At 40.8% G+C, this 14,292-nt stretch overlaps 3 protein-coding genes across 3 annotated transcripts; 2 read left to right on the forward strand and 1 right to left on the reverse strand.

Moving 5' to 3' along the window:
- The first annotated feature begins 4,091 nt into the window (after positions 1-4,091).
- LOC108061492 (gram-negative bacteria-binding protein 3-like) lies at positions 4,092-4,721 on the forward strand. The gene has a single exon (XM_017147723.3). The coding sequence runs from the start codon at positions 4,105-4,107 to the stop codon at positions 4,609-4,611; it is 507 nt and encodes a 168-aa protein (XP_017003212.2). The 5' UTR covers positions 4,092-4,104; the 3' UTR covers positions 4,612-4,721.
- Positions 4,722-10,202: 5,481 nt separating this feature from the next.
- Positions 10,203-10,720, forward strand: LOC108061458 (gram-negative bacteria-binding protein 3-like). The gene has a single exon (XM_070213171.1). The coding sequence runs from the start codon at positions 10,225-10,227 to the stop codon at positions 10,684-10,686; it is 462 nt and encodes a 153-aa protein (XP_070069272.1). The 5' UTR covers positions 10,203-10,224; the 3' UTR covers positions 10,687-10,720.
- Positions 10,721-12,941: 2,221 nt separating this feature from the next.
- Positions 12,942-13,756, reverse strand: LOC108061494 (uncharacterized). The gene is made up of 3 exons (XM_070213170.1): positions 13,613-13,756; positions 13,200-13,555; positions 12,942-13,131 (listed from the first exon to the last, which is right to left on the reverse strand). Exons 1-3 carry the CDS (start codon positions 13,728-13,730, stop codon positions 13,126-13,128), a joined length of 480 nt encoding a protein of 159 aa, XP_070069271.1. The 5' UTR covers positions 13,731-13,756; the 3' UTR covers positions 12,942-13,125.
- Positions 13,757-14,292: the final 536 nt, after the last annotated feature.

Genomic DNA, 14,292 nt, shown 5'->3' on the forward strand with positions numbered 1-14,292 from the left:
AAACTCAAATTTAAAGCACTTTAAAACTGCAAGCAAAAAGTCAAAATTCAACAGCTCGATAATTGCATATCGAACAGCTGATTTAACAGCTCCTACCTTAACAGAGGCGACCTCTATCGGATTTCTGTAAACGTAACATTGTTAAATGGTCTTTTGTTAACACATCCTCAAACAACATTTTTTGTTTTAACGACTTTTAAAAAATGGGTTTTGGCCAACCAAAGTGGTCAAATGCCCCATAGTGCATCCCATCCCGGTTGTCCTGATTGGAACATCTTCGAGTCGCAGTCACCGGGTTCCCTCGACTGGGCGACAGGTGCTTCCGCATTTGAATGTCAACGGAAACCGCAACGGTACAACTTAGATAAACGTTTGCTCCTTAAATATGTGCGCAATGGCAAAAGGAGCCTTGGGTGGTTCTGGATACCGAGGTGTGGGCTCTGAGGCACACTGTCCCCATGTTTGAGCAACTGAACTTATGTGTAAAGCTGCAGCTACATGCCAAGTGGTTGTGGTTCGTAAAATGGGAGCACACATAGGTGGAGCATCGGATGGGGACCGAGTGTGAGCCATGACAGGTGTATGCTTGGATAGATCTTGGCTTAGCTTATTGCTTGCTCTCCAGATATACACGAACATGGACGGCGGAGTGCCAAGGTGTTTGCTTTTCCAGGAGCTCAGTAAAATTGATTATGGGAAATTGAGATGGATAAGCAAAGACGGCGTCGAAAGCAACCAATGAGGATAACATAAGGAAGCTATCGGGAGAAACACACAATCCTAAAGTTATAGCTTAGAGCACACTAAAAGCCAATATTAGTAATGGCAAGGCTGAAAGAAAATTACGGGAAAAGTGAAAGTATTGAATATTATTATTACTGTTTAATTAATTAATTATGGGCTAAATTTTCAAATTTTTTCAAAAGGTACGTATTACAAAAGCAAAAAAATAAAATATGCCCATATGAAATAACCACATTTTGCACTGATCAATTTTATTATGATACCAAAAATCAATTAGAAATAAGTCATGGTTTTGATTAATTCAAAAGAATACTCCCGCATAACATCATTGCCAAGGGCTTATTGATGACTTTTACGAATATTAAATTTTGCATTTGCGACAAGTTGATCCATCACAAAAAGCATTACATGTACACCAAATTATTCAGAAAAATATTGTAACAACCCGCTGATTGAATTATGCTCAACGGCTGCATGAAATTCCAGCAGCAAAGACCCTTTTTTCTCTGTTGCCGTTGGCTTCTGACACGCATCATTGACAGTTTCAAAAAATTTGATTAAGTTTAAAATCAATTTTCATTCAATTTAGGCAAATACCAAATAAATTAAATCACGCCCGAATAAATAGCCAAGCACCTGGCTGTCCGAAAAAACCTCTCAATGCTAAACTGCTAAAAATAAAATCAATTAACAATAAATGCAAGCAATTAAATTCAATGCTGTTGGGGTGGTTTCGATCTGGTGTGGTGAGGTAAAGAAATGTTTGCCACAGATAAAAACAGGCCACTTAATTAAGCCCGAAATGGGAGTGGGAGAAAGGGAAAGAGACAGTGCTTTTGGCCCACATTTACACTGGCCGGCATGTTTTAAGTGCGAAACAATGTAATTTCATGGTAATCAGTCTGGGACCTGGCCCGGCATCTAACTACCAAGCAGCCAAACTACACAACTACACAAATTTCCGGCTGTGTGCACAAAGCCATTGGGAAACCGATGGAAAAGATGGAAAAGGGCCAAAACCAAAGCTGAGCACTTGGGCCAGAAAAATGTCAGTTTGCAATTTTCTATGCCATTTAAAATAAATGAAAATTGCTCTTCATCCTCTACCGGCTCGCTTTTCGGGTGTTTGCCATGGTTTGGTTTGGGCCAGCTAGCGCGTGTTAACGTAAATAAATTACACACATACGTAGAGAGAGGGAAAGAGTGAAAGCGGGACACTGATACAGATACGCAATCAAGTGGTCAGCGGCATGCAGCTTATAAATCAGCGCCAGCCGCTTGGGCGCAACATCAGCAAACATTTGGAGGATAGATGACCCCGGCATCGCGACCCGCATTGCGATGGACAGCTGAACGAATACGAATGAACGAATGACCGAGTGAATGGACGGGGCCGTCCACTGAATGACTGAAAGAATAGATTGAGCGGCCAGCTCCGGATAGATTGCTTGTATAAATGTTCGGCTATTTAGTTTCGGTTTGCTGCGGCTTGACTTTGCTTGTTCTACCCCCGACCCAACATCACCATCCTCATTTTTTCCCGTTGTTTTCGGGGGTGGCCAAAAGTTGATATTGCGCTTTTGTGTTTTAATGTTGTTTCTGGGACAATTGTCAGTCCGGCGAGAGCTGGCTGGCCGAGTTGGTTAGCTGAATCATTTTGTTTGACAAATAGCGGGGCAATTAGGAATTAACTACCATCTGGTTAGGCTGGGTTCAGGGACATAACCCGCTTTAAGTGCGCTCACGGGAAACGCGAAGAAGAGTGCTTCAGAGTGCAGATAAACTAGATTAAATTGTTGGGAACCTCTTTTTTACTATAAACAGATTTCGTTAGAAAAAAAGATTCCAAAATAAACAAAATATAGATTCAATGTTGGCAATAAAATTCCCAACACACCAATTTTGCATAAATATTTAGCTGGATTTGTATTTACTTAAATGTTCTTATAGGTCATAATATTTTTTGACTAGTCTCTCTGCTGTGCTTTCAAAAATGTAATACCCACAAACAGTGGCGTAAAAAGAGATTTTTAAAACAAGTTTGTTTTTGCATACTTCTTGAATACCACAGTTTTTTCCACATTCGACGGAAAATAAAGGGTTCCGTCGAATGTGGAAAATTTATTCACCAAATCCTCCGTGATTCCGCGAATGCCTAAAAGTAAATTATAAAATTTTCAATAATTTTCCAACGTATAATGATACAATTCTATTAAACTATCTCGAATCGTTAAGAGAAACCTAGAAAGTTTCTGACACCTTCGAGTGATTACCAACTTCTATTACATTCCAGAATGATAACTGTTGCAATAACGACTTGAAATTAGTTTACAAACTTCGTCTAATAATGTAAGCATAGTTAGTATCTATGCGTTGAGCACCATACACTCACTGCCACTGCCTAAACCGCCTGCTCAGTGGCAACATGGTTAACATTGCACCCTGACTTTGGGCCACTGACAGCAATTGACTGTCTAAGTATCTCCCAACAGAAGGACCTCCTCTTCCTTTGTCTGCGACGCGAATGCCGACGAAGGATGCCAAGCCTGTGTTTAGGTGCATGGCAAGTACTTACACACTTGCAGCTAAAAGTAAAACAGGACCGGCAACAATGCGGCAAGATGGCTGTGTGGCCAACAAGGTGGGCGGATCATCTGCATATATTTATATACATGTGCATATACAGTTTCATGGTACAAAGAAGTCGTCGTCCCAAAGAAAACCGCACTCATGTGGTGTGGTTGTAGCTTAAAGCGCTTCTTTATCAACCCGTTTCCGTTCTTAAGAAATATTGCTATGCAAATATTTGTATTGCATATTTTCGGGCACGCCGCCGAATTCTGCGGCGAATGCCCACAGTGGGCGGGGCAGCGTAAATTGTGCGCATTTTGCATTATCCTAAAGACGTCCAATACATTTGCTCTATTTATAAACTATACAACCTTCATTAAGTTTAAAAATTCTAGGTTTAAAATTTAAATAAACTATGAAAGTTGAAAGCATTTAATTTTATTTTTTCGCTTACAATCTAATTTTATAATTCATTAATAATATAATTCTAATAATTATTATCATATTCGGATATTGAAGCATTACGAAATCCATTAATTTGTTAAGTGTATGTTATACTTAATTGTTTATCTTTTTTTATCCGCTCTAATTTTGTAGAAATATGGCTGAGCAAATACCTTGATAGCTTACGTTCGGTTAGGTGTTGAATTTTCGAGCCGAGGGGGAATGCATCAGCATCAAATTTACAGCCAAACGTGGACAAAAAAAAAGTCCCAACCAGACGAGATAATATTAAACGGCGGGCTACAAAAGCCGTGTCTCAGTGCGCAGCACAATCCAGTAACCATTATGATGTCGCGTAGCCCAAAGTTGTCGGTCTATCTGCTCCTCGTCGCAATTTCCGTGGGCGGTAGTCTATCCTACGATGTGCCCAAGGCCACCGTGAAGGTCATTTCGCCAATAGGTTTCGAGGTCTCCATTCCCGACGAGCCCGGTATTTCACTGTTCGCTTTTCATGGAAAGGTCAACGAGGAGATATATGATCTGAGCGATCAGACGTGGGCAGCGGATATAGTGAATCCCCGAAATGGACGCTGGACATATCGCAACCGGAACCAACGACTTCAAACCGGAGACGTTCTGTATTATTGGACAACGGCACGATACCATGGAGTCGACTACCACAACTACAACCAGGAATACGTTGTTGGCCATAGAGATTTAGAACGAATCGACGAAAACGAGTCCAACGGTGGACCTCAGCCTACTTTTTCCAACGGCCACAAAAATTTTTTTCTTCGGTTAATTAAGGAAATCCAAATCAGAAAGTCTGCCATAGTCAATATTAGCTCTTGAGTCAGATTGGTTTTAAGAGGTACTAGCAAAAATCATAATGTACTGAATTTATTGTTATGTGGATCTGAAATTAAAGCTTAATCTTAAGTGTTATGATGGTGGTTATAAAATCTGTATTTACGTTTGGGCGGTTCAAGTATTTAATTTATTTTTTAATGTACCACTCTCACTTGCTTTTGCAAAGAACTATAGTACATACAAAAAGTTTAAAAAGTTACAAAAAAAATTAATAAACTAATTTTTTTTCTCATTAAAAAAATCAAAGTTTATAATAAAAACAAGAAAAACCTCTATAGTCGAGTACGTGACACACACAAATTTTTAAGTTCTATGATCTAGAAAATGTATTTATGAACACTTTATATTTTTGAACTGCACATTTAAACTAATACCAAAATCTTAGTTTTCATTCGTTTTTTTTTGATATGCATAACAAATATTTATTGAAGAGTGTTATGTGAAACTCAATTCACTTTCACCCATGAAAAAAAAAATAAAAATTAACAAAAAGTGAATAAAAAGATTGGTTACAAAAGTTTAGCAGTGTTGCAGTCTAGGCGTCTAAGTCTGGAATGAGTTTCCCACAAGCGTGCCGTCCAAGTATCCAATTGTCAGATGGGTGCAATCTTTTTAGTCTTCTTCTGTTCATAGGTCTGGAAAGTGTGAGGGCAAGTCTGTTTGTGTGGGAGATGAGTCTTGATCTGTAGCGAGTGGCAGAATTGGTGATAGATTTACAAACAGGATTAATTTTGAGATCTCGAAAAATAGTAGTGTTTCTTGTATAATATGGGGCGTTTATCATATGTCTTAAAATTTTGGATTGGCAGGATTCAACTCTTTTTATAGAAGTGTTACAGGCAGTGCCCCAGAAGTGTATACCCCAATGTAAACTAGGCATCAAGGTTGCTTTGAAGAGCCGGGTTTTCGCCGTGATCGATAGTCCACTGCCCGGACGAAGAAGCCATCTCATTTTCCCCGCTTTTTGCCTTACTGAAGCGCAGGTTGCCACAATGTGCTGCTTCCAGGTAAGCCGCCTGTCCAGAGTGAGCCCAAGGTACTTAACCGTGTCCGAGTGCTTTATTGGAGTCCCGTCTAAGGTTAGGCGATAAGTGTTCAGCCTGTTCAATGAAAAGGTGGCATGCTGAGACTTGGCAGGATTAACTGCGATGTTCCACCTCGACGCCCAGGCCTCAAACTCATTTAGCATGTCCTGCACCATATCTGTCGCCTCTCTTCGCAGAGCACTTGTCGCCAGAAATGCTGTGTCATCTGCATAGGTAGCTGTTAAAACATTCCTGCCTCTGGGCGACGGAAGGTCCGAGGTGAATATTGTATACAAGACAGGACCCAGCACACTTCCTTGAGGGACTCCAGCAAGAATAGGCCTTGAGGCAGATTTGGATCCTCGAACATCCACCTGGAAGGTTCTACCAATTAGAAATGAGCGAAGGAGATCAAAGTATGTCAGGGGAAGAATGGGTTTCAGCTTATAGAGCAAGCCACAGTGCCAGACTCGATCGAAGGCTTGCTTGACATCTAGGAATACTGCGCAACAATACTTTTTCGCCTCAAATGCTTTAAGGATATGGTTGACAACCCGATGCATTTGCTCAGCAGCGTTATGCAGACTCCTGAAACCAAACTGATGATTTGGAATTGCATTCTGAAACACATGAACACTAAAAAGCCTTTTTAGTAAGATTCGCTCAAAAATCTTAGAGAAGGTTGGCAATAGGCTTATAGGCCGAAAAGAATCTGCACAGCGGGGAGAGACGCCTTTCTTGGGGATCATAACAACATTCGCATGCTTCCACTGCTCCGGATAATATGAAAGAACAATCATAGCATTAAAGATACGCGTAAGGAACGAAATAGCTGCTACTGGCAAAGCTTTAACTACTTTTCCGTCAATGCTGTCATGGCCAGGGGCTTTGTTCATCTTCAGTCGCTTTATTTGGTCTTTAACTTCTTCTGCTTCAATAGGTAAAATTTGAGAAGCTAGACCAGAGGGAACATCATCAAAGGCTTCTGTAATAGCAGTCTCTTCATCTGTGGCCAAATCAAAAGGCTTAAATCTTTCTTCCAAAGAATCAGCGAATTCCTTAGCTATTTCATCATCTTTATTTGCCCAGGTACCGTCCGATCGAAGCAAGGGAAACTTCTGGAGAGGCTGCCGTTTAAGCCCGCGAGTGCATTTCCACAGTTCAAAGCCTCGATCAGCATCCGGATCGATAGCACTAAGTTTCCGGACAAAAAATTCGGACTTAGCATCATAAAGTGCTTTTCTTAATAGAGTATCAGCTCTTTTAAATATTGCTAAATCTTGTGGATGACGCGTTTGCATCCAGCGTCGCCGGAGTGATCTCTTCTGCCTAACCAGCGCCGTTACTCTGGTGTTTGAAAGGGCATTATTTGGCTGTGGAACAGCAGGGCGATTACCGATAGCAGTGGATGCGGCAGCGGCAGATTGAATCTTTAGAGTAAGGTCACTAACAGCTGTATCAATATCCAGAGGACAGTTCAGATCAGCAGATTCATCATTCTCAATAAGGATTGTAAGGTGATCCCTAAAACGTCCAATGTTAGCCCGACGAGACAGCAGCCTTGGTGTTGTAAGTCGGGGTGAAGTAGAAGCGCATAAAAGTATTTCAAGCGGAATGTGATCAGAACTAAGTTCATGAGATTCATGTACAGTCAGAAAGTTGGACGAGATACCCTTATAAATAGCAAAATCGATTGCCGTTGGATTTCGCCTTGCATCAGAAGGAAAGTGAGTTGGTCCTCCTGTAGCTAAGACTTGCAGACTTGAAGACGTAATAAAATCTAAAAGCTGAACACCTCTGGGTGAAGAGCGGATACAACCCCAAAATTGATTGTGAGCATTCCAGTCGCCAGCTATGATAAAACGGTTTGAAAATTCGCTAAAAAGTTGTCCAAAATCTTGAGCAGTCCATAAAAAGGAGGGGGGGCAGTAAATAGAAGCAATCACGATGTCTCCCAAGTCCGTGCTTAAGGTAATTGCAGCAGTTTGACATTTTACAGTAGAGTTGGTACTGTAAGGGGAGTACTGCAAGTGAGAGCGGATTAAAATAGCAGCACCTCCTCGAAGACGGTCAGAGGGATGATTAGCCGTCAATAAATCATATCCAAAAATTCTGAAATGTGAGCGGCTGTTAAAATGCGTTTCGTTAATTAGCATCACGTCAATTGAATTAGCCGTAAGATAGTGCTCTAACTCGAGATTTTTGCCAGTGACACCATTGGCGTTCCAAAATGATAAACGAATGCCTAAACTAGACATGTCTCCTGATCTTAGACGCATCAGAAGGCGAACTGCCGGTAAACTGGTTCATAAGAAGTTCCATCATTTTCAACATCATTGACATCATCTGGTCAATACGGGAGATAAGTATTTCAAAGCCAGCACTAGGCGGAGGAGGCTCAGTAACGCGTTGCATGGGCTTGGAAGTGCTAGATCCAATAGCCGGGGAAGGTAAAGCTGGGCCCCAAGCACTTTGGGCAGGAAGAGGGGCAGGTACAAATTTATTTGATGGTTGTTTTTTTATTGTTCCCGATTTGCGACGAGCAATTGCTTCTAGAAAAGCTGGACATTTGCGGTATCCTGCACTGTGGTTAAAACCGCAATTAATGCACTTAAATTGATCCTGAGACGTAGCAGGGCAAACAGGACTTCGAGACTCATGATCACCACCACATTTTGCACATTTGGGAGGTATGAAACAGTATGTTTTTGTGTGTCCAAACTCCTGGCAGTTATAACATCTAACAACTTCATCTCGGCGTTCAGGAGGGACGATAGTAATTGACTGATAAGCCAATGATTTAATGTCATAGACTTTGACATTATTTGTCGATGACTCTAGCTCAACAAAGAAAATATTGGGCCTGTGACCATTGTTCTTACCCGGGGGATTATAAACATTGCGGACAACGTGCCCAGCGGCGCCTAAATCAGCTTTAATATCTTCAGGATCCGTAGACGAATGTAGGCCTTTGACGACAATCCTGAAAGATCGATCACTTTTCAATTGCCAAGAATTAAACGGAATATTATTACTCCACAAAAGTTGTTGAACTAATTTGTATGTATCACCATCGAAAGGAGATACCCTCACTGTAGCAGGTCCAGTAATCTTAAATCTTATATTGGTTGTGGTGGCCTTGATCAGATTCATAAGTTGCTTGACATCAGTAACACCCTTTATCACAAAGGCGGGCGGACGTGGTTCAGATTTGGGTGCTTTAGACGACGGAATAGGAGTACCAGAAATACCCTTTGACTTTTGGGAAATTCCACCACTATTGCTAGAAGTTATTGTACTCTTACTAGTCACAGGGGGCTGGCAGGAGTTTAGGGGCTCCGATGGAGGAGACTGGGTGTCTATACGATCATTAGGGAGTGGGTTTTCAATGTCTTCATCCGATAAGAGGGCAAAGTTGTTTCCATGACCTGAATATTTTTCACCAGGAGATTCCGAGTCCTCTGATCCAAATATTTCCAAGTGAACCTTGCGTTTAAGATTACGAAAGCGCTTAATAATTGGTCCAAATGAAGCATCCTTACTGTGGTTAGGGTCAAGCTTGTTTCGCTTTCTTATGCGTTTGACGGATTCGCAACGCAACTGGTCCGCCACTTCCTGACTGACGAATTGTAGATTTGAAGTAGTGGAATGTCCAGGTGTGCTTGCACCGTGTATTCCTTCATTAAAATTATCAAATTCATGTTGAGAAGCAAAATCTTTCTCAGTATTAAGCAAAGTATCCGCCGAAGCTTCCAGAACGTCTTTCAAATTGTCTAGCGATGAATATGAAGTATCAGCAATAGATAAATTGCGTTCAAGATCAAATTTCTGTGATCTAGCTTCCTTGGACCTGACGGAGGTCACCCTTACACCACGACCTCTAGACGACCTTGAAAACTCCTTGCTAGTACTGGCATTTGAATTATCAGTTATAAATAAATTGGGAGACGAAGAACCATCGCAACTATCCACATTCATAACATGATCACATAGAGGGACATTAATATCTTGATCAGCGGCAGACATGATGACGACCAGCAGGGCGGCCGGCCAGCCAATGCAGGCGAGGCCGGCAAACGCGATGCGTTAATGAAGTCCAAGTACGAAAGCACAAGTCACACGACGTGAAGTCCAAACAGAACCAAGAGATAAAAAGAAATAAATAAAACGAATTTTTATAAAATTTTTTGAAACACGGGATCCCGAGATAAACACAACCGGTTAGCTTGACATTAAAGTCGGAATTAGTTTTCATTCGTAGAACTAAGATTTCAGGTATATTCCGTTTCAAAAGTTCTCTCCCCAATTCAAACGCACACTTATAGGGTAAAGTTAAAAGCTCCTCTTATTCATCCGCTCTCTGTTTTTTGTTTAAGAAATATTGCTGTTGAAATATTTTGATTGCTTACTTTCGGGCTCTGTTCTGAATAATCGGGATGCGGGGGGATGCACCGGCGGGAAATTTGCAGCTTACCGGGGACAAACAACAAGTCCCAACCAGACAAGATAAGCTTTAGATGGCGGGCTACAAAAGCCGTGTCTCAGTTCCCGACACAATCCAGTTACCATCATGACGTCGCCAACCTCAAAGTTGCCAGTCTATCTGCTCCTAGTCGCTATTTCCGTAGGCGGTAGCCTTTGCTACGATGTGCCCAAGGCCACCGTCAAGGTCAACTCGCCGAAGGGTTTCGAGGTCTCCATCCCCAACGAACCCGGTATTTCTCTATTTGCCTTTCACGGCAAGGTCAACGAGGAGATGGATGATCTGAGCGATCAGACGTGGGCGGCCGATATAGTGAGTTCCCGAAATGGACGCTGGACATATCGCAACCGGAACCAACTACTTCAACCCGGAGACGTTCTGTACTACTGGACAACGGCGCGATACCATGGAGTCGACTATCACAACTACAACCAGAAATATGTGGTCGGACAGGGGGATTCCCAGAGAATCGATGTGAACGGCTCCAAAGGTGGTCACCAACCCATAGTCGCCAACGGCCACAACACCATCAATATATTTGTCCAATAAAAAATACGTAAAAAAAAGTTTTTATCTTGTAAAACTCTAGCTTTGTCAGGCCAAATGAGAAAGTCATCTTTAGTCAGGTTTGTTTGGAGTTTTTTTATTAAGATTTGATTAGCACAAGCCCATTCTTAAAGTACCTATACCTGGTTTATTGATTTATGAATACAAAATTAGACCTGCCAGTTTTTTTTCAAATTTATTGTTTGTATAGAGTTTACATATTACGTATATTATAAATGAAAACAACAGAGCAACAACTTCTTCCTGTTCTAATCGATGATTCTATAAATTCGCTCATGATTTATTAATCTTTTGATAACAATAAACAAACTCATTTCAGTTAGATTTCTAATGAATTTATGTACAGTTTCCAATAACAAACAAACATAAGGCAAATGAACAGCATTGTGGGCAAAATGATTTCCCAACAATGTATTTCAATACCATTGCATGGCTTTATTTTATTCCATTGGCCCGTAAATCAAAGAAACACTTTGTCACAGATACGCAAGTAAGTATCCGGATCGTATAAATCATACTGAAAAGTTCTCTTGCCCGCTCATCAAGCGTTTTTAAGGGGGGTGACACCCAAAAATTGCCGTCATATATTGGAGCAAAGCAACCGAGGACGCCAAAAAAGTGCAGCAAAGAATTTGACCAGGTTTGAAAGCATTCACCACCCTCTCTATATGTGGGGATGTTCCCACGTCCATAAACAACTGCATAAAAGGTGGCTCTTGGACCATTTAACTTTCCCTCGGGGCTAACAGAAAGCAGATAAAACTTTTTTGCCATCTCAGTTCCAGTTCAAGTGGCCCTTGGTAAGCTTCTGGTTGTTTAGAAGTTTCTGTTTCTGCGTGTTGCTGAAAGGTTTTCACTTCTGAGCAGACGATGGGTGTGGTTTAATCGACTTGAAATTGGCCTGAAATAAGTCAATTGGCGAAAGGGTTTCCCTGATGAAGAAAATATACTAAATATTATCTTAATCATCTCTGTAATGTTCATGTATTAATATGGTTATTTAATTGTTTGACTTCACATGTTCAGTTTAAATATTATTATAAAGCAAACCTGTTTTTATTAACTTAAGATTTTGAACATTTTAAAATGAAACATTGTTTTATACACAGAGAAAATTATCAAAAGTTTTAGGTGCAAAATAAGGGGTGAAACATTTTAAAAAGTAAAACGTTTCATACAAATTTATTTTACTTTGCCTTTTTAAAACAATTTCTTTTTTTTTTTAAACGTTTTTATATGAAAACGGCATTTTCATATAAGCGCAACTCGTACTTTTTTGTATTCATTATAATTATAATTTATTAATATTTATTAAAACAAGGTTTACTTAGAGGCCTTTAAGGCCCTCGATCCGCTCCTCAGCCGACTGTTTTGTGTTAGTTTACTCAGCCTTGCGCTTGACCTGGCTGGCTGACCGCTTTCAGCCATGAATCGAAAAGCGAGAAAGTTGAGTGTGAACAGAGCCCAAGAAATTAGAAAATTATATGATAAAGGTACTTGAGTGTGGGGTGGGGGACAGGCGGCCTAATTCCTGGTATATGGAGCACTAAATATATTATTATATGCATGGTCAGGCCATTTGTCACAACTCATTTGCAGTGCATTAAGCATTTATGCGGTGAGGTGCTCGTAAAGCACTTTTGCACTTTTTCGCAATGATACGTATGTATAAAACTATATATATCTATGGTGTCTATATGTACTTGCCATATATCCAGGTGGGCTTGTGGGCATATATCCGTGGCATGAAGGTAGCGGACTAAGTGACGCTGTCAGCAACATTTGCGAACAGCTCTGCTCTCATTTTCTCATTTCGCTTGGCGCAAACTGCCAGCTAGCGGCAAGATTGTGGCAGTTGCAGTTGCACTTGCCCCTCCATCACCACCCACCTGTACCACCCCATCACACGGACACCGGCACATGCTTCATTTAACGCCCATATACACACACACACACACATTGGCCAACGTTTTTCACGTGGCAGGCGCTAAAATGACTTGTGACGACAACTTAATGCGCCAAGTGGGGAAAAAAATATATATGTACTTCCCTTTACCTCCAATGCATACTGAACACAATTTTATTTTATAAGCCTCAGGTGGAGAGCACTTAATGTGCTACTTAAGCTTATGATGCTTGCGGCATTCAACCATTATTTCAACTTAATTCAATAGTCTGCAAATAAAATTAAAAGTACAAAATAATTGCTTTAATTTCTTTGAATTAAATCGGTAAAGTGCCTTTTAAATTCCGCTTTATTTTAATTACAGCTACATAACTGTTCCATTTCTCTATGTTTTCGAATTCTATTTGAGGTTGGTGTTACTGCCACTTTCCAAAAAGGGGTTGCCGATGTCAATTTGGCCCACTGGCACACTGATTGGATCAGTTACATCAGGCCGCGGATTATATCGACCATTACTATAACTGGGAACAGGTCGAATCAGTCGACCTTCGCTTTCTCTAACCCACCTTTCTAGAGGATCGTTACTTACTTGATGACCAAAGGGACCTCCACTATTAGATCCAGAAATGAGACCTGCTTGATGATGGTTGGGTCCTCCAATTGGATTGACTCGAACCAGTCGACCTCCGCTATCTCTAAACCACTTTTCTTGATGATCGTTGCTTCCTTGATGACCAACGGGATTAAAGGGATTTCCACCATTGGCTCCAGAAATAAGACCTCCTTGACGATGGTTGGGTCCTCCAATTGGATTGACTCGAACCAGTCGACCTCCGCTATCTCTAAACCACTTTTCTTGATGATCGTTACTTCCTTGATGGCCAACGGGATTAAAGGGATTTCCACCATTGGCTCCAGAAATAAGACCTCCTTGATGATTGTTAGCTATAAGCCATCCATTATTATCTCCAGAAATTAGTGTGTCTACAAATGGACCATTACCAGCAAAGGGACCTCCACTTCCGCTCCCAACAGTTAATCCCTCTGGAGCGTTATGATGGATATGTTGGCCCAAACTCCATCCAAGTTCCACCAGAATCACGAGCAGGGACAACCTCATTGTCAAGCAAGTCAATAGACGACTGATCTTCAAAACGTTTCGTGTTTTTTTAAAGATCAGTCAGCGAACAAACAAAAAATAAATAGAGCATTTGCTATGAATCAGATAACCCATCAATTAGAAGATGACGAAGGCATCTTTTGAAGCTTGGAATAAGCTTTCGCTCTCGGACATTACTTCTCTGACACTCATCTACTTTAAAAGTACTGTCTTGGACGATTTTTATTTTCAATATGTTATTGAAAATCATTCTTATCTTTAAAAAATTAATGGCAACTGTTACCATACGACGAAATATTTTCGGATCCAAAATGTAATACATTGTGAAAACATCTTTCACCTTCCCACGAAATTTCAAATCTTGTGTTTATACCATTCATATGTATTTTATTCTGAACTTCGACCCCCATAAATCGCAATCAAAAAACTTAAAGACAGCGAGCGCCCAAAGAAAACGTAACACTCGCCCATGAATATAAATACGTGTCCGTGCTGAAACTATTTCAGGAAAATGCGGGCGTCATCTAATGGGTAAAATATGAAGCCGCCACCCAACTGTGGA

This window comes from Drosophila takahashii, chromosome 2R (assembly GCF_030179915.1).
Source record: "Drosophila takahashii strain IR98-3 E-12201 chromosome 2R, DtakHiC1v2, whole genome shotgun sequence".
Lineage (NCBI taxonomy): Eukaryota > Metazoa > Arthropoda > Insecta > Diptera > Drosophilidae > Drosophila > Drosophila takahashii.